Source organism: Spea bombifrons, chromosome 5, assembly GCF_027358695.1.
Source record: "Spea bombifrons isolate aSpeBom1 chromosome 5, aSpeBom1.2.pri, whole genome shotgun sequence".
Lineage (NCBI taxonomy): Eukaryota > Metazoa > Chordata > Amphibia > Anura > Pelobatidae > Spea > Spea bombifrons.
The window spans coordinates 60,023,680-60,048,242 of NC_071091.1; the positions used below are offsets into that span (position 1 = coordinate 60,023,680).

Sequence of the window (24,563 nt, forward strand, 5' to 3'; positions counted from 1 at the left end):
AATGTCACCTCTCCTTTACTGTTGATGTTCCTGCGCTGCTCTCCCGCATAACTGAAAACAGCCAAAAAACACACTGTCAGTATTTGTGTTATGAATTCTTGGCACCCTGAGCTCTTAAGATCCACAGCTTTCACTCTTTTTTTAAAAAAAAATTACTTTTTTGGCTTAATCTAATCTCTTTACCCATCATAACATGCAGTCAAATGATTTACTCCAAGAGTATGTTTTCCCGCACAACTGTCTAGGCTTGGTATCATATCATCAGATGCATTCAACAAAGTAGCAAAGTTAGATTTTCTCCTGCTTGTGTTTTGGTAATTTGATATCTGGAAACCTTTAATTTTTTATTTTTCATAAAATGTTTATTTTGTAATAAAGCTGACCAAAATAATGAGATGGGTATTTTCATCAAAACTTTCAGATGTAAAAAGCATATTTATCGTTACATTCTTATAGTAATTTTGTCCAGTATGTTTGAAAGGGCTGTAGGTATAAAATATATTGAACATTTTAGGGATTTTAGACTATTACTTCAGAAAGCTTGTAAGATGTCCTTTCAATGGCATGATTAACTAGGTGAAATTTTTTATTCTGGGTAATAATTGTTATAAACATTACATGTAAAATAGTTCTGCATGACTTTATATGTATATTTAATGCTATACCCTGGCATTAATGGTAATGTAATATTTAGCTTAGAACAGAAAGTCCATCCCTAGCACCCTATTGATATAATTAAATCAAAGTAATTTGAAATTAGGTAAGTGCACCGTTTGTAAAAATTCCTCTTCCACCCCAGAAACGTAGAAATGGCAGAACATGGCTTTATAAACAACTGTAAATAACACATTACAAATGCCTTACTCTAATCACACCATTTGAAACAAAAATGTCCTTTATTGGCCATTTTTAGATGTTGGGAAATATGTTCTTCCCATCCATTTTTTTTCTACCGTTGGCCTTCAAGTGCCAGGGCCCCAGTAATGTCCTATATCGTGTAGTCTGTAACAGAGACTTCCACATAAAAGCTAGATGATTAGATTTTCTGCCCATTTTAGTACCTACTGTGACACTTCAAAACTTTACGTGGTATTTGGCCTTGTTTTATGTTTAGAATAGAGCACCATGCAGGTTTAAATTCTTGTACTGGATTAAACTCTGCCGCTTATTTGGAAAGCTAACCTACCAATCGACTACCATCTTATTGAACTACTCCATTACACTTAAGCCTCCGACGCCTTAGTTTTAGAGCGTGCCCATTACCGTAACATTTCTCTCATGTGAAATATAGTTACTGAATCCTTTGAGGTATTTGGTATCATCGCTAATATTATTTTACTTCATTAGTTCCACCAAATTCTAGCTTTTCACATAGTTATATTTCGAAATTCCCAAAATATTGAAGCTGTGCGCGTGAGACGGTTGATTTTCTGTATGTATTTCATTTATGGTTTGTTTAGAGCTGGTACTTCATCACATAAGTAAATGCTGTTATGTGCTAGTTTTACCCACTGGTATAGTGTCATTTAAATAGGTCATAGAGCACAAATAGGAAATTATAGGTAGAAGTATGCAAATACATCATTTTAAAATGGCGTCACCTCACTTGTCCATGCAGATTACCAATTTGGGTTTGAGGGAAGTGTGATCGCAGCACACTGTTAAACAGACATAAGAACTGTGCTAGGCAGAAATGAACTTACTGTGCTTATAATATTAAAAGCATTTCCGTGGTGATGAGGGTAGGCTTACGTATGTGATGAATCTAGCCAGAGAAGAAATAAATCCATCTTTTTTTCTGCTATCATGGTAAATAGATTACTTTGTGTAATATATGTAATAAAGGTTTACCAAACGTGGCTTCAAACCAAAACATAGATGAGGGCAAACCTATTCTATCATTGCCTTAAATTGAGGAAAAGGGAAGCTTTTTTTTTTTTTTTTTAGTCGGTTTGCTGCAGAGCTACAGTTTGTCTCACATACGTTTTTCATTCCAGGTTCTGATGTGATTCAAAAACCACACGAAGGCCCTGGAGAAATGGGGAAGCCTGTCGTCCTACCCAAAGAGGACCAAGAGAAGATGAAGGAAATGTTCAAAATCAATCAGTTCAATCTAATGGCAAGTGAAATGATAGCACTCAACAGATCTTTACCTGATGTCCGGTTAGAAGGGTAAGTAGGTTGCACTGTTTATTATGATAAAAGCTGTGTGTAATTGAAAAGGAAACTACTTTGAGTGAATGGCCTGCCAAGCACCCATTAGCGCTGGAGAGATATTACCCAAGGAGACATTAGGCTGTGCAGCCTGAAAAGTGGTTACATTTCAGTGAGTGCGGTATATTTTAAATGCTTCAGGAGCAAATAGAAATTGCAGTTTACACAGGAAACCTATGTTGACATTGTTATATTGAGACCTGGGCTTTAAAATGTATAATGGCTGTTTTTAAACTTTGAATAGTTTGGAATAAAAACGACAGATTCTTCATTCAAAAATGAATAAAAGTAGCGAAATGAAGAAATCTTTTTGCATTGCGATACATTTCAGTTAACTAAATCCCCCAAGGATATACTTACCAGAGAATTGATGGAGCAAACTTGCAGTACCAAATTCCTGGCTGGGATTTTAGATACTCGTCTTTAATGAAAACAATTCAAATTGATCAAATCATTCAGAAATCCTTCCAGGTTCACATCCTGTAAGGTCCTTAGTAAACATATCGGTCAGTGTAGGATTCAGTACTGGACAGCCCTAATGTCTGTTAGCAATGAGATATTGGTGTTTATGACACAGGCCTTTCTTCTCAATTTTATTCCTTGCCCATCAGAGACTGCATGGGAACTCATTTGCTCTTTAGGTGAATTCCATGCTAATCAAAAGCAATTGACATAATATCTGGGGGAAACTTGTGTAATGACAGTAAATTCTTTACACTCCAGATGTTACTTTTGATTGCTATAGAAGGGTCACTTGGGTCAAGAAGTTACTTGGCAGTGAGAAGTTGTGTAATGCAGCAGGACAGTGACCCTAAACATCAAAGTTAATCTACTACAGAATGGTTTCAAAAAAGAAAATCTGCCTTTTGGAATGGTCCAGTCAGAGCTCAGACCTTAACACATTAGAGATGATGTGGCTGAGCTTAAGCAGTTCTGTAAGGAAGAGTGGTCTTAGATTCCCCTTAAAAGTGATGCAGATCTGATATGCAAATACCGTAAGGGCTTGTTTGAAGTTATTGCTGTCACAGCAGACAAAAACTATTTTCTAGTGATGTCATCATCAGGGGAACTATCCAGTCCAAACAAAATGTAAAAAAGTCAGATAAAATGTTAAAAAAACAAAATGTTTTATTGAGCAAGTTCTAAAATCAGTGCTGTATCTTTCCAAAAGTCCCAGAATGGAAAAAGTTTAAATCCCAGCGTTTAAAATACCATGGGGTATCTAATTTGCAGAAATATATGGTTCCAAATAAAAAATTACACAGCTCCTAAATCTGTCCAAACAACCCAGCAAACCTACGGATATATGGTATCACTGTACTCAGGGGATATTGCTGAACACATGGGTGGTGGTTTAAGGTGATACCAGGAGCTGTAAATTCACACGTAAAGTACAATGTGTTTGGGGAAAAAACACAAAAAAATATTTTGACAATGACTGGTGGCAGAATTAGTGCATGGAAAGAGTTCAATTACTAAATGACAAATTGAATTGGCCGGCTTCAAATATTTTCCAGATATAACATGGGGGCAAGATGACCAGGTTTCAAAAAATGGTTTTGAAATAGCAATATCCTACTTGTACGTATAGCCTCATAACTTGTTAAAAGGATAAAAAAAAAAAAATTGGGTGTCTCTGAACTCAGGACAAGTATTAAAATCTATTTAGCACGTTTTTTCATTAGCTTTTGTAGACGAGTACTTTTTCAAATAAGTATTTTTTTCCTCCATTTTATTAAATTTTTTATGTATCGTGAAAATAATTCCTGGCTGTTCCCTGGATACACAGCTCTTTCTCCAACAAGTGAACACACTGGACGATAACATGCCATTTACTTTCATTACGGTTGCTGTGTCCAAAGCAGCACCACATCTTATGACGGATGCTCAAAGCGGAGCAAAGATTATGTTAAAACGAGATAAAGCTACAGTCACCATGTGCCTTTGATACAGCTCCAAGGGACTGTGATTTTTCTTTAGCCTTTGATACAGATTAACTGAATGCTGATCAAAAGAGTTGCATGTTACATTGAGCATACTCATTTTTTGTGTTTCTCTTTTATGTTCGACTTGTAGTTCAAATAAAAATCATCCCAATAGGTTTGATGATTGTTTACCAGACAGCGCCTTTTGTTGGAAAGCAAGTAAAAAGTGCGTCACGCAGCACAGTACTGCTTGTAATGCAGCCCTGCCATATACAATGTGTAAGGGATGGGACATTGTTGTTCTGGTTTTTGCCGCTGGTGTAAAATGGTGCCTTGACATTTAATCCAAGTGATTCCCAAAACAAATCCACTGATTAAAAAATAGTAAGGTAAAGATAATTATCATAAATTAACTAAGACCGGTGGACTCCCAAGTGCAGTAGGCGATGAATCATTTTTTTTCTCTCTGTAGAATGCTTTTGCCTTTTGCATTGCCTGAGAAATGCTAGGGAAAAGAAAACTATTTCTATAAAGCATGTTTCCTGGTGTTTAAATAACCAATAGTTATCTGCATTTTTTTAATTAAAATTGATTCCAACCTAATGCAAGTAATTATAGTCCTCTGTCATCTCTGCCACAGAAGCAAACTACCACCGGCTTTAAAAAAAAAAAAAGAAAGAACGTTGACTCATGGCAAATATATCATCAGGCTAGTTCAACAAGAACCACACCACCAGCTAATTATCGTTATAAAGGCAAACAGTTTAAATCTGGTGTTCTCCTTAATCAGTCTCTCTATTGTGTCAGTACAGGCGTGAAAGATTAAGCTTCTTAGGGAAACACAATGCAACCAGTCATTATCGTATGGTCATATCTCTCCTACGATTAGCTTGTTGTGCCACATATACCGTGTATATATAATATATATATTAAAGCGCAAAAATGTTTATCAGTTTAGGTATATATATATATATAGATAGATAGATAGATAGATATATACCTAAACTGATAAACATTTTTGCTTTTTAATATGAGGTTCTGCTAGTGCTCCTATTTTCGGCATGGATATATATTTTAAAACATATCCTTTTGAGCATGAATAGTGTTTGATCACAGACATTTATTGTACCGCAGTGTTAGCCATAAGATGTGTAGTATGTTACACATACCATCAAATAGACACACTAGGTTTTGGGTTTCAATATTAGCCTGGATTTCACAGAGAAGAATCCAAATGAAATAGAAATTCATGTTTCTACTGAAAAAAAAATGAGATAACCAAATACATTGTTCAGCAATTATCAGTGATTCACTGATTCCTGAGATATGATTGTCCATGTAAAACCCTTAACTACAAGTCCAAATCCAGGTTGGCTCCTAGCCGAACTTAAAGCAAGGATTTGTGTGGAAAAGTGAGCTTGTCCCTTAAGTTCTTACTCAAGTCCACCATCATGTTTAGGGTCATTCAGGTTGTATATGTGCAGCAATGCTTTTATAAGCAATTAATTTACAGAATTGCATTCTCAAGAAGTCTCCTTTTTGAATCCCCTTATACAGAATGTAACTATTGGTGCTCGGAATCATAGGGTTAGCCAGGAGATCTACATCTTGTGTGATCTGCATCTGCCATCAAATTCAATTTTGCTCATACACAAATTGTTCATAAGATGTAATTGTTCTGCTAATGAGAAGTCTTATCCAGAGATCAATATAGATTTATTTTTTTTATGCTCTCCCTGGTGTGTCATGTCTTTTAGCGGACGCTTATTGCTTGAATCCGTTGCCTTTAAAAGGAATAAAATTAAAGGAGCTCTTTGTCTTTGGACCTTTTTAAGCTCTTTCTAATATGCCCTTGAATATTTTTGTAGTCTGTGCTCTATGATTTCTAGTTTTTAGTGAATTGCCTTGAAAGCACAACATCGAAGGCCCCTGATTTCTTGCGGCCTTGGGTTGTTAAAGTATATTTTCAGCCTTGGTGTGTCTTTGTATATTTGGATATCCCACAAAGCTGACAGAAAATTAGCTATATTTTAAAAAGCCCGGAGGTGTAAAAGAGAATTTTCAAAAAGATTCAACCTTATACAGCTGTTGTGTTTTCCTTTGAAATGACTCCTGTATTAATTACCCTGTGTAAATGTCCTAACTGTCACGCGCACACACTAAATAACAAACCTACTTGTGAACTGTATATATATGTGTGTGCGTTTGAGTACACTGCCTCACTTGATCTGTCATTTTATTAGTAATCTGTGCTTTTTACATTCACAGCATTTTAACAGAATGTCAACCCATGAGAAACTGAGGAGTTTAAGAAATGACAAAAAGTAATAACATTATATTGTTTGTTACATGTAGAAATGTCCTTGTTTTCCTATGAAAACAGCTAAGTGATCTCAAACTGGCAGTATGCGTGTGTTTGTATACAAACACAACACATGTTTATATAAAAAAATAATTGTGAAATGTGTGGCATAATTATTGGCAAACCTTTTTTGTCAATAATTTGTGCTACCTAACTTTGCCATGATAACGGCGCCCACCTTGACCTTTTCTTAAAAAAATACATAATAATGCTTTTCCCTTGTGGATATAAACACAGGTTTATCCAAAGAAAATGTAATATATTTATGGCTCAATTATTGGCACCCTTAGAATTCATATGAGAAAAATATATGTAAGTACATACCCATTGATATTTTACATTTTTAATAAATCTTGGTGACTAGGGACAGGAAATTGTTCAACCATGGCTTCCTGTTTCACAGGTATATCGATATTAGGTAACACATAGGCCAAATTCCTAGTCATTAATTAGAATTGGTAAGCTGCGATGTGTGGCAAAAGGTTGTTGAGCTTCACAAAATGGGAAATGGAAGAAAATAGCAAAAGCCTTGAAAATGCCCATTTCCATCATCAGGGCAATAATTATGAAGTTCTAGTCAACTGGAAATATTCTGTGAAGAGAATAGTTGGAGTGGCCATAAAATCTCTAAGGATAACAGCTGGAGAATTGCTGAAGTTGGTTGCATCTTGTGCGCATAAAGTCTACAAAAATGCAATCTGACATCACCGCAAGTTTTTTTAGGGGTTTCAAGAAAAAAGCCTCTACTCTCATCCAAAAACAAACTCAACTATCTTCAATTTGCAAGACACTGCTGCAACTTCAATTGGGATCAGGTTCTATGGTCAGAGCTTTTTGGCAATAAACACCAAAGGTGGGTTGGTGCACACCGAGAGGTATATATGGATAAGTACTTGATGCCCACAGGTAAATATGGTGGGTGACTTTTTAATGTTTTGGGGCTGTTGTTTTGGCAGAGGACCTGGAGATTTTGGATACATAGCATCATAAACTCTATCATATATCAACAGATATTAAATGAACACCTGACTGCCTCTGATAGAAAGCTAAAAATGGGCCATGCAGGGCAACGATCCAAAAAATACAGCCAAATCAACATTAAAATGGTTTACTGACCATAAAATAAAGGTCCTACCATGACCACCCCAATCCCCTGGCTTGAACCCCTTAGAAAATCTTTGGTACCATTTTTCATTCATGGCTGTGTTCTTATGCAAAATTGTGAGTGAGCCCACTACCTTGGCTGAGGGGCAACCACATACATGAATGTTCTCAGTATGCTTTACTGTTGGCATGACACAGGACTGATGGTACCGTTAACCTTGTCTTCTCTGGATACGCTTTTTTCTGGATGCCCTAAACTCATCATCAATCAATGGAGACTCATCAAAGAAAATGACTTTACGCCAGTCCTCAGCAGTCCAATCCCTGTACCTTTTGCAGAATTAGTCTGTCCCTGATGTTTTTCCTGGAGAGAAGTGGCTTCTTTGCTGCCCTTCTTGACACCAGGCCATCCTTCAAAAGTCTTCGCCTCACTGTGTGAAGATGCACTCACCCCTGCCTGATGCCATTCCTGAGCAAGCTCTGCACTGGTGGTGCCCTGATACGGCAGCTGAATCAACTTTATGACACGGTCCCGGAGTTTGCTGGACTTTCTTGGGCGCCCTGAGACATTCTTCACAACAATTGAACCTCTCTCCTTGAGGTTCTTGATGATCGGGTAAATGGTTGATTTACTAGCAGCAATATCCTTGCCTGTGAAGCCTTTTTTTCTGCAAAGCAATGATGACAACCCATGTATCCTTGCAGGTAGCCATGCACCACTCTCCTTTTAAAGATTCCAGTCTGTTATTCTACTCAATCAGCATAACAGAGTGATCTCCTGCCTTGTCATTGTCAACACTCTAACCTGTGTTAACCAGAGAATCACTGACATGCATACCTGGGAACTCTCTCTCCGGGTTTGACCCGGAGATTGCCGTGGTATGCTGACATGTCAGCTGGTCCTTTTGGTGCAGGGCTGAAATGCAGTGGAAATGTATTTTTGGGATTAAGTTCATTTTCATGGCAAAGAGGGACTTTTCTGATCACTCTTCATAACATTCTGGAGTATATGCAAATTGCCATCATCTAAACTGAGGCAGCAGAGGTTGTGAAAAGTTAATATTTGTGTCATTCTCAAAACTCAAAACTGACTGTGTGTGTGTCTAAATAAACATTCTGTTGTATTAAATATACAATAAATGTTGTCGTAGTTGTAGAAAGAGCTCTTGAATTTGTTGGCCAGATGGCTGAGTTTTCTCCTGCCTGAGGCACGCAAACATCCACTGCTTGTGTGAGCCGACTGTGCGGTATTTTAAGCATCCTTTACCATGCTGTTTTACAGTGTGAGCAGACATCCGCAGCATACCGTTCAAAATGTTGGACGCAGCAGTAGACTTTAGGTGACTTAATATATTTTACATAAAGGCTTATTTGATATTTGTCATAAAAATAACAGATACATGTGTCTAATATATTCAGAACAGCAGCTACTTTGATTCTTTGACCTCTTCTTAAACACGTAGCCTTTCTATCTCATACTCTAACTTTTAAGGATTGTTAGATGAATTGGCAGTGGATACTGAAACACAGGACCTAGTGTTGTGTAGTTGACTGTATTATATCGATGCATTTCTGTTCCTTTCCTCTTGGTAGAAAAATGTGCATGTCTTGGCATCAGCATCTCATTTGCACTATATACAGATAGGCCATTATTTGCATTCCAGGCTGTTATATATTTAATGTATATATCTCATACATACAAGTAGTATTTGGTGCCTCCAGCACTTATTGGACGGAATGTCTTGGTATGTATAGTTTTCTGTATTCCTTACAATTCATTGCTTAATCTGCAGGATCCGTCTCTGTGTTTATATGTAGGGCATACATTTCTAATGCAGCTGTGGGTTACACTGGTCTTAGTAAAAATTGTATACCACAAGCTAACCAGACAATGTCACTTGCTGTAATAGGTATCATCGATTCTTTGTACATGTTCTATTTTCGTGATCTGTATAGGAGGGGATATTTTATTATTCTGTTTTATTATCTATATTTCTATATATAAAATCTAGACCAAGCACACCACTGTCCTGTTTACCAAGTACTTCGGTATGAGAACATAGCCCCCTTACTGCTGTGGAGGCTATTGACAGCCTTCATAGTGTAAATGGACTGGTTGAGTAAGTCTTGCAACAAGGACTCCGATGTTCCTGTTTTTAAGGTACTCAAGGAATTCTTAGCGGAGACGCAGATAAACACACAATATGTGCTACTACATATATGCTATACACTATCCTTAAAATGTTGATACCCTTTCACTCACTGTGAATGTCTCCCTTCCTTCTCTGCCAACCGCTTCCATGTCCCTGTCTCCTTTCCCATAGCTTCATTTATGATCTTGTAAGTCCTTGCTCTTCAGTCTTCTGTCTTCACCTGCTTTCGCAGTGTCTTCTTTCTTGGCCTGTGTATCCGTGAATCAGGCTTCTCAGCGCACTTCCACGAGGGGGCAGAGCTTCTGGGTAAATCTCCCCCAGGTGGAAAAATGGGGAAGGAATGATGTTCCTTGAAGCTGTGCCCTTTTGCAGAAGTGCACCTAGAAGCCTGATTCACAGACGCAAGGGCCAAGAAAGAACACACCATGAAACGTGCACAACGGCAGAAAAAAATTCTGGATACTGAAGAGCAAGAAGATGCAAAATTAGAAGTGGAGCTGTGGAAAAGCAGATGGGGACACGGAAGTGGTTGGCAGAGAAGGTAGAAAAACTTTCGAATTTTATTATTATTATTAGTTTTTTCCCTCAGGTTCTTTGAACATGCGACTTTATCTGTGATGTTAAGTGAGGATTTCTTGTATTGGTCTGGGTAATATGAAGGCTTTTGATAATAAAAAAAAAAAAAAAAAAAAATGAAGTCCTGGCAAATACAGAATGCATTTCACATAATAAGGGTTGCTGTAAAATCTACCTTTTAACTCGTAACAGCAGTATCAAAAAATTGCACTGTAGCATAGATTGAGTTAATCATTTTAATCCATAAACTGCCAGGCTTCCTCGGGAGGAAATCTGGAATGAAAATGAACGCTAATTACATACAAATGGGAAAACTCCAACAGATTGGGTATTTAAAAACGATTCAGCATGCTAATGGGACAACCGCGTCCACATGCACAGTAAATGACCAGTAATTAGCAGCAATATCATATGCGTTGAAGAGGACAAATATGTTTTGGTCTTTGGTAGCAATTGGCTATATTTCTTTTTACCTGCATCATTCCATCTGATGTGTTTTATTAAACTACTCCACTATCTGTGATAGCGTATTCATCACAAACTTTTTAATTAATTTTCTACTCATGAGGGAAAAAAATGTTTATTTTTAAGATCAAAGTCATCCATCTTTATAAAACACCCCAGCCAGCTCTGTATGTGCGTATACAGCTGATTTAACCACTTAAATATATAAATTATTTGTGGATGTTAAAATTTCAAAGTAACCTGTAGATAAATGTTATAAAGACGTGTATTCTTCATTCTTGTGATTAAAAGCTTTACCAAACCTGATAATCTCTGCCAAGTATTTATCTTTCTGTACTCATTAAATTGCTTCCTTATGAATGTTATCCCACAATGGCAACATGATCTAATTGCTGAGATTAGTATAATTGGATAAACCTGTAATTGATGCTGTAGGTACCTTCAGAAGACCTTTTTAGAGTTAATTAGCTTGAGCTGTATAAAGCCAGACTCTACTTAATAAATCACCGCCTACAGGTAGGGCTGATTTGTGGTGTTCTGAATTCTGTACATCACCTTATCAGCTGTGCTTGTTGTTTTTATTCATTCTGTACTATTTTATGTCCAACTTTTACAAGAATGTTTTAGGTGCATTTATGAAAACAGAATGCCTATACATACAGTAAGAATTAGATGTTGAATAAATTCCAACACGAGCAGTTGGGAGACAGGCTTGTTAAAGGTTTTATGTTTTGTTTGCATGATAATATTAGATTACTGAAATTACCGGTAAGTGTTAGGGTTCTTTTACCGACATAGCGGAGGTCTAAGTTGGCCTTGCCCATCTGCCCAAAAACAGGTTCCCTTAATGAGTTTAGTAGAAAGTGGCCAGATGTTGTCCTCTTTAGTGTTGTCCTCTTTAGTGTTGTCGCTGAAATGTGATCAAAATATGTTTCCACAGGATTGTTTCTGACAAAAACACAATGGTTTGAAGTATTAGAGGAGATCTCAGGATTATAGTGTACAAAACTAATACATTTCATAGCATAATTACTTTACTCTGCAAGATATACTTATAGGTGTATATATAATTTTTAATTTACAAGCACGTCTGCTTTTTTAATTTGGTTAGGAAAGATTTGTTATAGCATGGTGAGCTTTGTCTGCCTGCCAGTAATTCAACAGAAGCTCTATGGGTGAGATGTACGAGCTATTCAAACGTGGACTGTTGGGTAAGCAAGCAGGAAGTGTGGAGGAAGTATTAGCGTGTGTCAGAGATTGCTGATATTTTTCCAGACTTCCTCACTACTGACAAAACAAATAAGCGTCCTTCATTGTAATGTGTTACCATATCATAACACTTGGCACTGTGTACATCCAGGGCCAGCTTCTGCCTACTCTTTTAATTGAAAACAATTCAGTAATGAATATAGCCTCTTTTCTTGGAAGCAGGTTCATGTCTGCAAAGACATTGGCATTATCCAAGTGGGTCATTCCTTGAGAAATGTAAATTTAAATGATTTGAAAATCAGCTCTATGTGTTGGTCTTAATGTTTTACAAAAAAATAAAAATATTTTCTTTTAATTTACAGCAGACCATCTTGTTCTGGCTAGCGTTTTCTTTTCTTTTTTTTTTTTGTTTCCTATTCTGGTGTAGATCCCAATATCTGTTGGTTGGATGATCACTTTTTCAATGTACATTACATTACATTACATTTATTTATAAAGCGCCGGCAGATTCCGCAGCGCTGTTACAGTCACAATTTCACATACAAAAACACATACAGTAACAAACTGGTACAGAGGGAGAAGAGGGCCCTGCTCTTGCGAGCTTACAATCTAGTCAGTGGTTGAGGGGGAAGTGAAACAATAGGGGAGGACTGCTTTCATGGGGATGAGTTGATCTGGTTCCGATGGTGGTGTAGCCGCTTTCTGCGGTGGTAGCTGGCATGTCGTTTCCCTTCCCTTTTAACTCAAGTGTAACTCTTACATAGCCGCTTATAAGGAGGCCACTGGGGGAGAGGCCGCAGCAGCTACAACTTACATACATTGAATATATTTGTTATGTTGTGTACGTTTCTGCACAAGTTGGATTAATCTATCATTAAGTGTAAAGGGGAGAGACCTACATTTCATAGGAACGTGTGAAAAGGTTGGCTTGTATATTTGCTAACTAATGCAAAACACAACCTAATCCGTCATTGTAGGAGGCGGGTAAAACGTAGATGGTGAAAACGTTTCTTAACTGGCCTAAGTTGCCTTTAACGGGGAATATTACTTGATAATATCATCCTGTGAACTGTTAGTAAGCACAGTTCTGCCCCATTCGGGGGCATTTTATTAAGTTATTTTCTTGTTGTGGTGTTTTGTTTGTTCGTTGAAAGGTACATATTTACTTATGTATTTTATTTTCACATAAACATATTACTAGTCATTATATGTATTGTAAATTTTAATCAAGTGCGTAATTCTACTCCACACTAAAGGTACAGTCATATACGTTTCTTTTTTTTAAATAGATTATTAGGACAGGAGAAAGTAAAAATGAAGACTGCTTTTTTCCTAATTATACTTAAAATCTATTTTATGGACAAAATTGAATATAGAAAAACAAAATAACTTGGCTTGTTCTCAGTGTGGCAGGCTGTATTGAATTTAAGTCGTAGATAAGTTTATCTGCTTACAAAACAAACCACTTTAAAAGAAATGTTTAAACACTTTAGTATTCATTTAATATTATCTTTTATGAGCAAACTCAGTTTTCCATTTTTCTAAATGTTCTTTTGCCTTCCTAGCTGCAGCAGTACCATTTAATCAATTTTAAGTCCGAATAACGTAGACCAAGACACTCTTCTAAGATTTGCTAGTGATTCCTACACTATTGTGTCTAATGTATTGAAGTGTTGGATTTATTTTCATTGATGTAATAACATACCAGTGGTTAAATAAATTATGAGCGAGCGTTTATTAAATGTACGTTCTTCTTTTTTCCCAGTTGTAAAACAAAAGTATACGCGGATAACTTGCCCTCGACAAGTGTTGTGATAGTATTTCACAATGAAGCTTGGACCACGCTGCTAAGGACAGTACACAGTGTAATAAACCGGTCTCCGCGGCATTTACTGCAAGAAATTATTTTGGTAGATGATGCCAGTGAAAGAGGTATGTGCTTACTACAGGTCATCAAAGACCTCTAAGTGCCTTTTATTGTCTTCCTAATAATACAGTGTTTTAAAGTCCTTCACAGGCTTCACGTTTTTGTCCAGCTAATAGAAAGATATAAATTTTTCTGTATATCCTAGCTAATCTGTGCGTACTCTACACAATTTCTCACCACCTCAACTGCGGGAGCTCCATCATGAATTTACTGTAATTTGCGTATTTTCTCTGCTTAATGTTCCTCTACATCCTCCTTTACCTTTTTATACCACATATTCCCTAGTTTGTTGCCACCGTATTGTAGTTGAGCGCAGTGTAGTACCCATTCTTCTAAAATATTAGCATTCTTGAAACATGCGGCAACCTGCTTTACCACGGCCCCCGCAGGAAAGCATAGGCTGCCGGATTCCCGTTGTCCCGCAAAACCCTGGTTGCCAGGAAGAGGTTTCTAGTCGCCATGGCCACCTGCCGCCCAAGGTTTGTCAAGCCTTGGGCTAAGTCTTAGTGTTTTCTTGAGAACTTGTACACAGCTTGATATCTTTTTAATGATTTTTATGGGCATGATGGGTTAAGTATACAAATTGCACTATGGTAGTAGTGATGTCTGTTCATAAATTATAGGTTTATTGAGATGGCCTGCCCCCTTATACATTGCTGCATATTTTATTGCAGATCTGGGAGCAAGTAAGGCAACCGATACTGCTATTACCAGGCTGATCAGGAACACATAGTTTAAAGAAATCTATAGATTTAATAACCGGAAGAGTATACTCTGACAACTGATGTAAATAATTAACCAGCGACCCTGCATCTTGCAGCATTAAAAAATTACTTCAGTCCTGTCTCCTCTGACAGTGCTGTAATTAAAGAAATTATTTTCTCAAGATAACATGCTATAAACTCGTTCGACACAAGTGTCTGATGTTCTTGGTAATGGTAGAATCTAGATTTGCCTCCATGTGTTCCTGCTTGCAGGGCTTTATAGGTTAACAAGTGCTTGTTTTTTTTTGTTTGTTTTTTTATTAATTCCTGTTGAGTTAGTAAACTTTGAGCCACGAGAGAATGCCCAGAGATATAAAATATCAGTCGTGAGGCATTATAACACCTCCTGTTGATTGAGCCTTTGGAGTTATTGAAGAATTCTTGTGCCTGGAATAGGAAATATGTATTTTGCGTTGCATCGCATCATGTATTGCGTTATTGGGTTTTATTTTCTTATTCTACTGCAGAGAAAAGGATGGTTTTGTTTAATTGCAATCATTTGCAGACTTTATTAGCTGTTTTAATGACCTAGTATATAGCCTATTATGCATCAGCTTGCTCTTTATATATGCCAGCCACATAGACAATGATTTAAGCAGTTTGCCATGGTTGGCAAATTTCTTTATTGATATTTCCGCAAAATGTCCACACACCCAACAGATAGATGTATTTCCTGTCCCAGTGGCAGCAGATCTCCAACCTATTGGAGGAATAGAGAAAGTTATGAGTAGTGATTGGGGCTTGAGAACCAGAAGTACAGTCTATTAAGGTGTAGATTAATCTCTAAACAATAAAATGGTCAAATCTTAAATCCATCCAGTTTAGCAGGTATTGTTACGGGGGCAGAGAATTACCTTCCCAGACAGCAAGACTTTTAGCAGTGAAGAACATCACATGCCGCCCATCAAAACAGTTGTGTGTGTGTGTGTGTGTGTCACACATGGTCATTTTGATAACAGTAATGTAAAAAAAATAGAATGTTTGCTTGTGAGGGGTTTTAGGGGTGGGGGGGATGCCTAGTAGACTACAAATGCTTCATATTCCCACTGGAAGATGGTTTTCATGTCCATTTATTTACTGCATCTCAGTGACCTGATTGATATAACGCAGTCAAAGGAAGTCCAAATTCTGAGTATGATTAATAATTGTGTTGTGTGCCTCGAAGCGCCACGTAGAAAAGCAGTACTTGCTACCAAGATGTGTTTGTGAAGATGGAACATTAGAAACAGTGACCCTATGACCTTTCTTTGACATTCTCAGCTCAGCATGATAGAAAGCCGTCTACAGAATGGATATTGAAGAAGCATGTTTCCTCATTATCTTGGTGCAATGTAGAAATATATACATTTGTTTTACAAGATCAATAGCACTTGCTATTTGTTATTCAAATACATATTGGTGTCATTTTTTCCCTCTCGGGATTTTTTTTTCCTGTATGAATCCTTTACTACCGATAAATCTTAATTTGAAACCCAGTAAGATTGATTGAACACTCGTTTGTAAGCCAACACTGTGCATTTATATTTGAAGTACAATGATTAGCTGAGGATGAGTGATTTTGTATATTGGTAAACATTATCTAAAACATTGTTATCTTTTTGTTAAAATTTTATTTTTATTTCCTAGAAATTTTACAAAAACCTTTTTTCTTTCCCCCAGGACAGAATGCTTTTTACTTAAGAGTCAGAAATTAGGGATTTTCTCTTTAAAGATTTGAGACTTTTTACTTGCTTTTCCATAGGGAGCACGTATTAAAATAAATAAGTTATTAAATGAGAAATGTGGAATACTGCATCATATAAAAATTCCATACAATTACGTAAATTATGATCTTTATAGAATGGTTTTCCTCTATTTTCTATATGAAAACTTCTGTTCACTCGATGCTTAATCTTGAATCTTTACGTTCTCTTCGCGTTTGGGCAGTTTTACTTATTTAATTGAACCAAGATTGTAAAACTTTACACAAAAGCATTTTGTCAAGGACCAACCAAGCAATCAATCTACCCTTCCTTGACTACCTTAGTGTTGATGTTTTGTATGCATCATGTCATTATGATTGACAATTATATATTAGCATCTTATGGCAAAGGCAAGTTTTGTCGCCTCTGTTTATTCTGTGCCATAATATGTGTTTTTTTGTTTTTAAAAAAAAAACCAAAAAAAAAAACTTGAATTTCTTTCCTGCAATAAAAATGACTTGACCTTAAGTCTCTGGTGCCTAATGTAACAGATGTGTCCATTATGTGACATAACTTACAAGAACAAATCTGATAGAACTCTGACCCGTTAACTCTGTTTCCTTTCTGTCTTCCTCTTGGTTTGTAGAACCCTTAAAAGAATGATGCAGTAAGGTGCAAATGTACATGTAAAGCTTAGTAAACACAATGACTAACTCATTCCTATAGAAAGTTGGAACTGCTCATCAGAGTATATTAGACATAGTGGGGTTTATTCACTCAGAGAACGGAAGGTTACTTAAGGTGAACCGAAACTTTTTGCTGGCTTTTGCATGCATATGTTGTGAAATGAGTGAGATGTCTCTATTTAACTATGCATACAAAGGGGCAGTTTGTGTCAGATTACTGAGAAAAGCAATTAACGTATTGTCATGATTATATAAAGCCTGCACTTCCCCCTAATTTAAATCTTTAAATTGAGGGTGCAGCCAATAATCTGGGTTTAGATATTTTCTCTGTCCCCCTACCTTATGCGCCGATCGCTTTCATGCCCCTGTATCCTTTTACTTGGCTCTGCTTCTTTTCATGTATATCCTTGTTCTGTCTTTCTTCTGTCTTCCACTTGTCCCCGTGTTCAGTTTTCACTCCCAGCGCACTTCAGCAAAAGGGTGGAACGGGAGCGAGGCTGTCCTCGTGACACCGCTCTTTTGCAGAAGTACCTGCACGTCTGTCTTCAGATTGGGGCTTCTCTGTGTTCTTCTGCAAAAGAGCGCAGTCACAAGGACATCCTCTCCCTTGTTTTGCCAATTTGGGAGGAACGGGTGTACCTGGGAGCTCTGCACTTTTGAAGAAGTGCTCCGGGAGTGAAAACTGAACACGCGGTGACAAGCGGAAGGCAGCCGAAAAGGTAGGGAGACATTAATGGAGAGTGAGAGAGAGAACGTGAGAGTGTGAGAGCATGTGTGAGTGAGAGAATACTGTTATAGCTTTCTAGTCATGATTTTTTTAAAATTACGTTTTCTTTAAATATCAAACTTAGTTTCAGTAAAAAGGACATTTGTCCAGGGGCTCCACTATAATACTTTTCACTCTATAAACCAGCTCCATGGTAGTATAAATGTGTGGCAGCTTCAGACAGAGCTGTTAAGGGCACTTACATATATACACAAGAATAATGTAGTTTATATATAAATACTACTAATGTTTTTATTTACAAATATAAATGTGTGTATTGAAGATTAATTTTCCCAGGATTATTCTCTTAATCTGCCCCTATAAAAAAAAAAAAAAAAAAAAGAGAGAGATGGCCCCTTGTCGTTTTGCAGTATACCCTAAAGCATGAAATATTCTATATATCCAAAGCACTGCTTCTACATTTGCCAAAAATTATGATGAATCTAAGCAGATTGCTTACAAGTTTCATTAACATATCTTACATTTAACAGTATAGCTTATCAAATGCTCTTATTTAGACCGCAAATCATTACTTTCAAACCGTTATATATAAAAAAAAAGCAGCAATTAAAACAAAACTTTTATTATTAAAAAAATCTAGGTCCATCCAAAAATGTGAATAGAAAAGATAAAAATTCACTAGTTGAATTGAACAATGACTTATACTTTATTACTGTTATTGTTACAAATGTCATTGTCATTTGAGAGAGAATAATTTAATAGATTTTAGACTGCTCTAGTCCTGTATGTGTTTTTACTCTTCTGTGCTTTAGAACTAACGGCAAAGTTGCGTAGGAAGGTGCCAGACAACAAAGTGAAACAGTGTGATCATTAGTTTGTGTGTTCTGGAGTATAGCTGGCAAGGCAACAGAAGCCCTGGCTCAGTAATTATTGTGCATTATTTGGTAATGTTGGCACAGTCATACTAAGATGTCTACACAGCTCATTTTGAGATGCAAGTAAGACCGTTTACACTGTTAATTAGGAAGAGCTCTTCCCAAACAAATGCAAAATATGTACAGTACCAGTAATGATACTTTATATATGACAGTGGTGGCTGTTTGATTATTTTTTTTAATTGTATTTTGTCTCCATTTATTCAATATAAACAAAGTTAATACAATAAACATATTCGGTGGAAGGATAATATGCACAGTTAAGGATACATAATACACAATTTAGGTAATTAGAACGAAGTTCGTTGTCCGATGTCCACATTTACACTTACTCACACTCTTACTCAGGCTCTCTAAACGTCTCCCTTGTCTGCCGACCACTTCACCTCCATGTCTCTCATCTGCTTGTTTCTTCTCCTTTCTTCTTTGTCCTTTTTTCTACTTTCTACATTGAATTCATAAACGCATAGTACACGACAAACATGACAGATTAGTAATGCGTGAGTGAGCAGGACCGGACTGGCCCACCAGTCCGTGGGCCGGCAGACCACATTGAAAGTGGCCGCCCTGCTGCGAAGTTCAAAGCAGCCGTTGTGCGGCTTTTAGCATGTGACAGTCGAGGGGGCTGGCCGACAGAAGGTGTCCCTCGTGGCAAGGAGAGGGTCATCACATCGGAGGAGAGCAAGAAACAGGAACGGAGCGGAGTCATGTGAGGTGACACGCACTCACTTGACTCCGCTGGGTTCCTGCTTCCCCTCGACGGAGCAAGATATGCTGCTGAGCAACACAGAGGAAAGCGGCAGGGCCCCTGCGGATGATTTTTTTTTTTAGTTTCAGCATTTTGCCAAAAATGCTATTTTCGGCAGATAAGTTTCAGCCTCCTATATATCGGTGCATCCCTGCTATCTTGGTGTGTGTGTCTGGGTGTTGGTGTGGCAGAGCCTGTCCTGGTGTGTGTGTTTGGGTGCTGGTGTGGCAGAGCCTGTCCTGGTGTGTTTGTGTTTGGGCGTCTGTGTGGCAGGGCTATAAAATGGCCACCAAAATCCTCAGCACCAGGCCCATGATGCTCTTAATTTGGCCCTGCCTCCAGTGTGCATCAGCCAGCTTAAATCCAGCTTGTACCCACAGTGTGCTCAAGCCTTGTGCAGTTTTATTTGACTAAACTTGTTTTAAATGGTCTGTGGACTGACTTTGTTTTACTGTTTAAGTAATTTAGTATTGCTAGAATTACATATAAAGGTTGCTCAAAAAACTGTTTGTCCACTGCTTTTTTCTTTATCGCCAAATTAACCCTGTATTAATATGCATTATGAAGGTAAAAAGCCATATTTTCAGTGAAAAATGAGTGCAGGCCCACGCACACATACATTTCTGATCAAGTGGCCCACTACAGGAAAAACTTGGTCTAATAGACCATAGAGTTTGCTGATTAAGGCAGCACAAGCAGTAAGACAGACTGCAGCCATTTAAAGTGAAATGCCACATGTCTACAGTGGAACTAGAGTTCTATATGGGTCTAGATCCTCTAATTGTCCCCATCCCTGGCCCATCTGGTTTTACATATTGTACAAGTCTCACACGATCTTGCACTTTTAAATTGTGTTAGTGTCCAGTAGGCTTGTTTTGTTAATTTTCCTTAAGCGTTGTCATTTTCTTAGCAGCTTCTCTGAAGCCATAAGGCTGTAATGATATCATGTTTTCAATATAAAGGCAATACTCCAAAGTCACGTCTCTATAGAGACAACTGCGTCCCAGGGTACCAACGTTTGTAATGTTGGAGTCCCCAGGTAGATGTTTTCTGTCTGTACTCTTCTCGCTGCTCCACCCCAAAACATTAAAATACATGAGACCACATGACTGACTCCTTCCTGTGAATGTAAGTGACATACATAAGAGTCATTTGGCTTTAACCACTGGTGTATTATGAGGTACTTATACATCACTCAGCATTTTGTGTTTTATATACAAATTCCATATACATGTATGTAAATGCAATTTGTGTATATGATACAAAATGCTGAGTCATATACAGTATATACTTTACAATTTACCAGTGCTTAATGTCAAATGACGTGTATATATGTCACTCTGCATATTGTTTTGTGGTATTGAGTTATTACATTTTGCATAGCAGCTTTATGGCCAAAAAACAAACTTGAATTGATATTGCCATTTTCTCTATGAAACAAAGTTAATATTTTACAGTCAAAATACTCCCCATTAAACATAATTTAATATGCCCTTACTTGCAGTCATTCCTGTTTGACTCTTACTTGGCTGTGAACTTTGCCTATGCTTTTGCTTCCGGAGAAACCGCAAACTGTACAAACTGCGCAAAAGCTTACATAATGTCCTCTCGTGTCTTCAAGACTCTCTCACAATGGATATGTCATTAGGGATATCTCATTCCTCTGGTTTCATTAGGGTTGTTGTACAAAGGTCACTTAGCGCTAATTCATGCACGTTTCTTTGGCAGAACCACGGGGGGGCTGCCTAATTTGAAATGACCATGTTATTTATGCATTTGCAAATTATTAGAACTCCTGCATTGTAGCCTTCTTTTAAAATTGTTTCTTTTATTGTCTCTTTATTGCATCTAGTTGTGGAATGCGTCTTTCTAATGTACTTGACCAAATCACATTTTTCAAAATAAAGCATGTTATTATTTATTAAGCAGCTATTGTTAAAAACAGTTTTTCAGGGTTATTAGTAGGACAGAAGCTATACTGTATTGCTTATAAACACACCAGGGAAATAATTAACACAGCAGCACATTAATGTCACACACATTATCAGGATCTTGGAAAATGTATATAAATAGTTCCCACGTTTTTCCCTTCCGCTCATCTAGAAACTGGCATGTTGTCGGTCACATGCATTTTAGTTACTCATTTGTGATATATTTAAGAGGAACCAAGTTGTCAGGGAGGTTTCTGGTTATTGTCATCTTGCTCCTTAGATAGCTTCTCTGGGTAAAGTCTTCCAAAGAACCGTGCCACCAGTCACGACACAACACCATTCAGGATGCAAACTTATACTCACTCTATTAGGAAAAACATTAGGTTTTTATGGGCAACAAAACAATGATAAGTATTGGTAAGTACTTAGAGACTCACACTGTTATCTCTGGCTAGTAGAGCATCAAGTGTGTGCAGTGAGGGCTGGTTTGGTGGGGCCAGTTGATCTGATCATTAGAAGGGGGAAGACGGGGACCAACCAGGGATGATATAACCAATGTAAAGAAGAGCAATACAGATGGCTTAATAGGACTTAAGTTAAGTGGAGGGGAATTAGGCACCAGGAAGAATTCAGTGGAATGCGGAGAGGGTTATTTGGGCAGGAGACAGAGCATCAATGGGACTACAAAACAAACAAATAAATCATTAGCATAAGGAAGCATAGCAACAGTACCATCTCATGTTACAATATAACTTATATTTGTATCAGTTACCTTATAGTATCATATTTACCTTCTGTTCTAGTAACTATTTCCTTAAAAAAAAGGCAGTTTTAGGGAAAATCTCTTAGCACTGACTGATATACAGCTGATTTTGATTGTTGAGATAAAATAGGATCACTTTAGGTCAGTCAGAAACCAAGTAAATGTGGTATTTCTGTTCCTAAGGATGAGATGTGCAAACATGACTGGAACTGTTTCAGTGCAATAAATAATGGCTGTGAAATCCAACCTACACAACTTCTGGCATAATTGAACGTAATTAACTATAGCGTGTACTTTGTTTTCCCATCAGTTTAATTGTTTTGCAGATATTTGATTGAAAAGTAAGGGATTTAGTCACCAACAAAGCTGGAACCTTTAGCAAAAATGCAACAAAGCATTAATCACAGATGTTCCCAAATAGTGAAATAATAACCTATGGCACATTTTGACAATAACAGTTGAATGTGACTTCGGGACCGTTGGGAGGATGTAAAAACAAGTGATTCTGGTAGATAGGTTGAAAAGTTTACTTATTACCACAGCAATCAAAGGATTTCTTCAGTGATCGCCAACATCGCTTTTAATACAAAACCAAATTGCCTTACATACTAGGAGCAAGCTTCTAGGTTGTATAATGAGGCACAAGTGGTCATTTACAGTACTGGAAACCATCATAACCCATAAGGATATAGATATCCTTCAGCAACAATCATAGTCTAAAGTAAGCCCTAAACTTTTTGTTTTCTATTAATAGGAATCAAAATTAAAAGTAAACCAGCTGCTGGACAGTACAGGTGCCCGCAGTGTCCATACGCTTTGTACCACTGGAGGGTATTTTGCCCTCTGCTAGGTGGTATGTTACAGAAGAAAAAAATCTTGTTTGCTTTGCTAAATTTGCCCTTCGTCTCTGTGTGGGTTACTATTTAAGCATTGCATTTATATCTAAAAATGCATGTTTATGCAAAGCAACCATAAGTGAAGAAATGTCCCTTTTACTTGAAAATCGTATTGCGTTGTCATCCAACTCAAGTTGAATTTCATTGTTTCAGATTTATTCTGCATTAATACTTTCAGGGATTTCACGTGCTTAAGAAAAAAAAAAAAGTGTTTATCACAAAAAAATGATAGGCCACAACTGAAAAACAAGCAGATTCCCCCAGGGAGTTCACATTTTATCGATTGCATTAGCACAAAGGCCGTTATTCACAGTGAAGACATGACACTTTCTGGAGCTGCAGACAGGCATGTCTCAGCAGACGGCTCTGAAAGCGACAGATGCACAAATGAAGGGGATTCAGAAGATGAACCTCTTTAATCCATTCTTTAATGGAAAGCAACGTTTCCCTCTTATTAATCTAAAACTTTATTGACATTGCTGTGTTTTATGTCTCTGTACATTCACTTTTCCCAGGCGACCTTTTTTTTCTATTTTGTCACTGAAATATGATCATCACTTTCTGAGGACGGAAGCCATTAAACCTGCCTTTATAAAATATGCTGTAAACTTTATAAGATGTATGTAAATCCTAGTATGTGCTATTTTGGGTGTCTACTTTATATAAGAGAAGACATATAGATATGTTTATTTAAGTTATTGAATATCATGGCTAGAGTAATCTTCGTGGGTTATACTAAAGATGTCCACTAAGAAGCCAAATGATTTCGGCAGCTTTTATTTAGCCCCTCTTACACTAAACTGCCATTTCTTTCCCATGAAGATTGATAACCTCAAAAATGCATAATGCTGACGAGTCCCATTAAGGACGAAACAGCTGTCCATGAGTGGTGATCTGGCTACTGCACCTCTTACCCAAGTTTTGTCTAAAGGTTGTTATAAGGATGTACAGCAGGCATTTACCTTCAAGGGTTCCATGTATAAAGTGGATATAGAGGCAAAAGGTGATCATTGTTTACCTTATTTGCATGCGCCTACCCAGAATCCATTGTGGTTGTGGCAGCACCATGAGATTTCTGAGGAAAAAACAAGCCTTCTGGCTTGTCTGGTGTCTGTAGATGAGTGTTCAATAATGCTTCTACTATATTATTGGTATTTTGTATACTGACCTGTGATTCTGACCATAACATTTTCTCCCCATTTTAGACTTTTTGAAGAGGCCACTGGAGAGTTACGTAAAAAAACTGCCGGTACCGGTGCATGTGCTTCGCATGGAGCAACGTTCTGGGTTGATCAGGGCCAGGCTGAGGGGTGCCGCGGCTTCCAAAGGGCAGGTTATTACATTTCTAGATGCACATTGTGAATGTACTGTTGGATGGCTGGAACCTCTGTTGGCTCGGATCAAACACGACAGGTAAATATCTTCACAGCGGTTGTAACTGATTATGTTATGGTGGATGTGTAGCATTTTGCATATTTCTTTTTTGTACTCCAGGT

At 37.4% G+C, this 24,563-nt stretch overlaps 1 protein-coding gene across 1 annotated transcript in view; it reads left to right on the top strand.

The window, feature by feature from the left end:
• GALNT1 (polypeptide N-acetylgalactosaminyltransferase 1) overlaps positions 1–24,563 on the top strand; it is an 88,965-nt gene that overhangs the window by 30,538 nt on the left and 33,864 nt on the right. Inside the window, exons 3-5 of the mRNA XM_053468269.1 lie at positions 1,998–2,172; positions 13,774–13,940; positions 24,273–24,480. Of these exons, the coding sequence (XP_053324244.1) occupies positions 1,998–2,172; positions 13,774–13,940; positions 24,273–24,480 (550 nt within the window). The remainder of the gene's footprint in view (positions 1–1,997; positions 2,173–13,773; positions 13,941–24,272; positions 24,481–24,563) is intronic.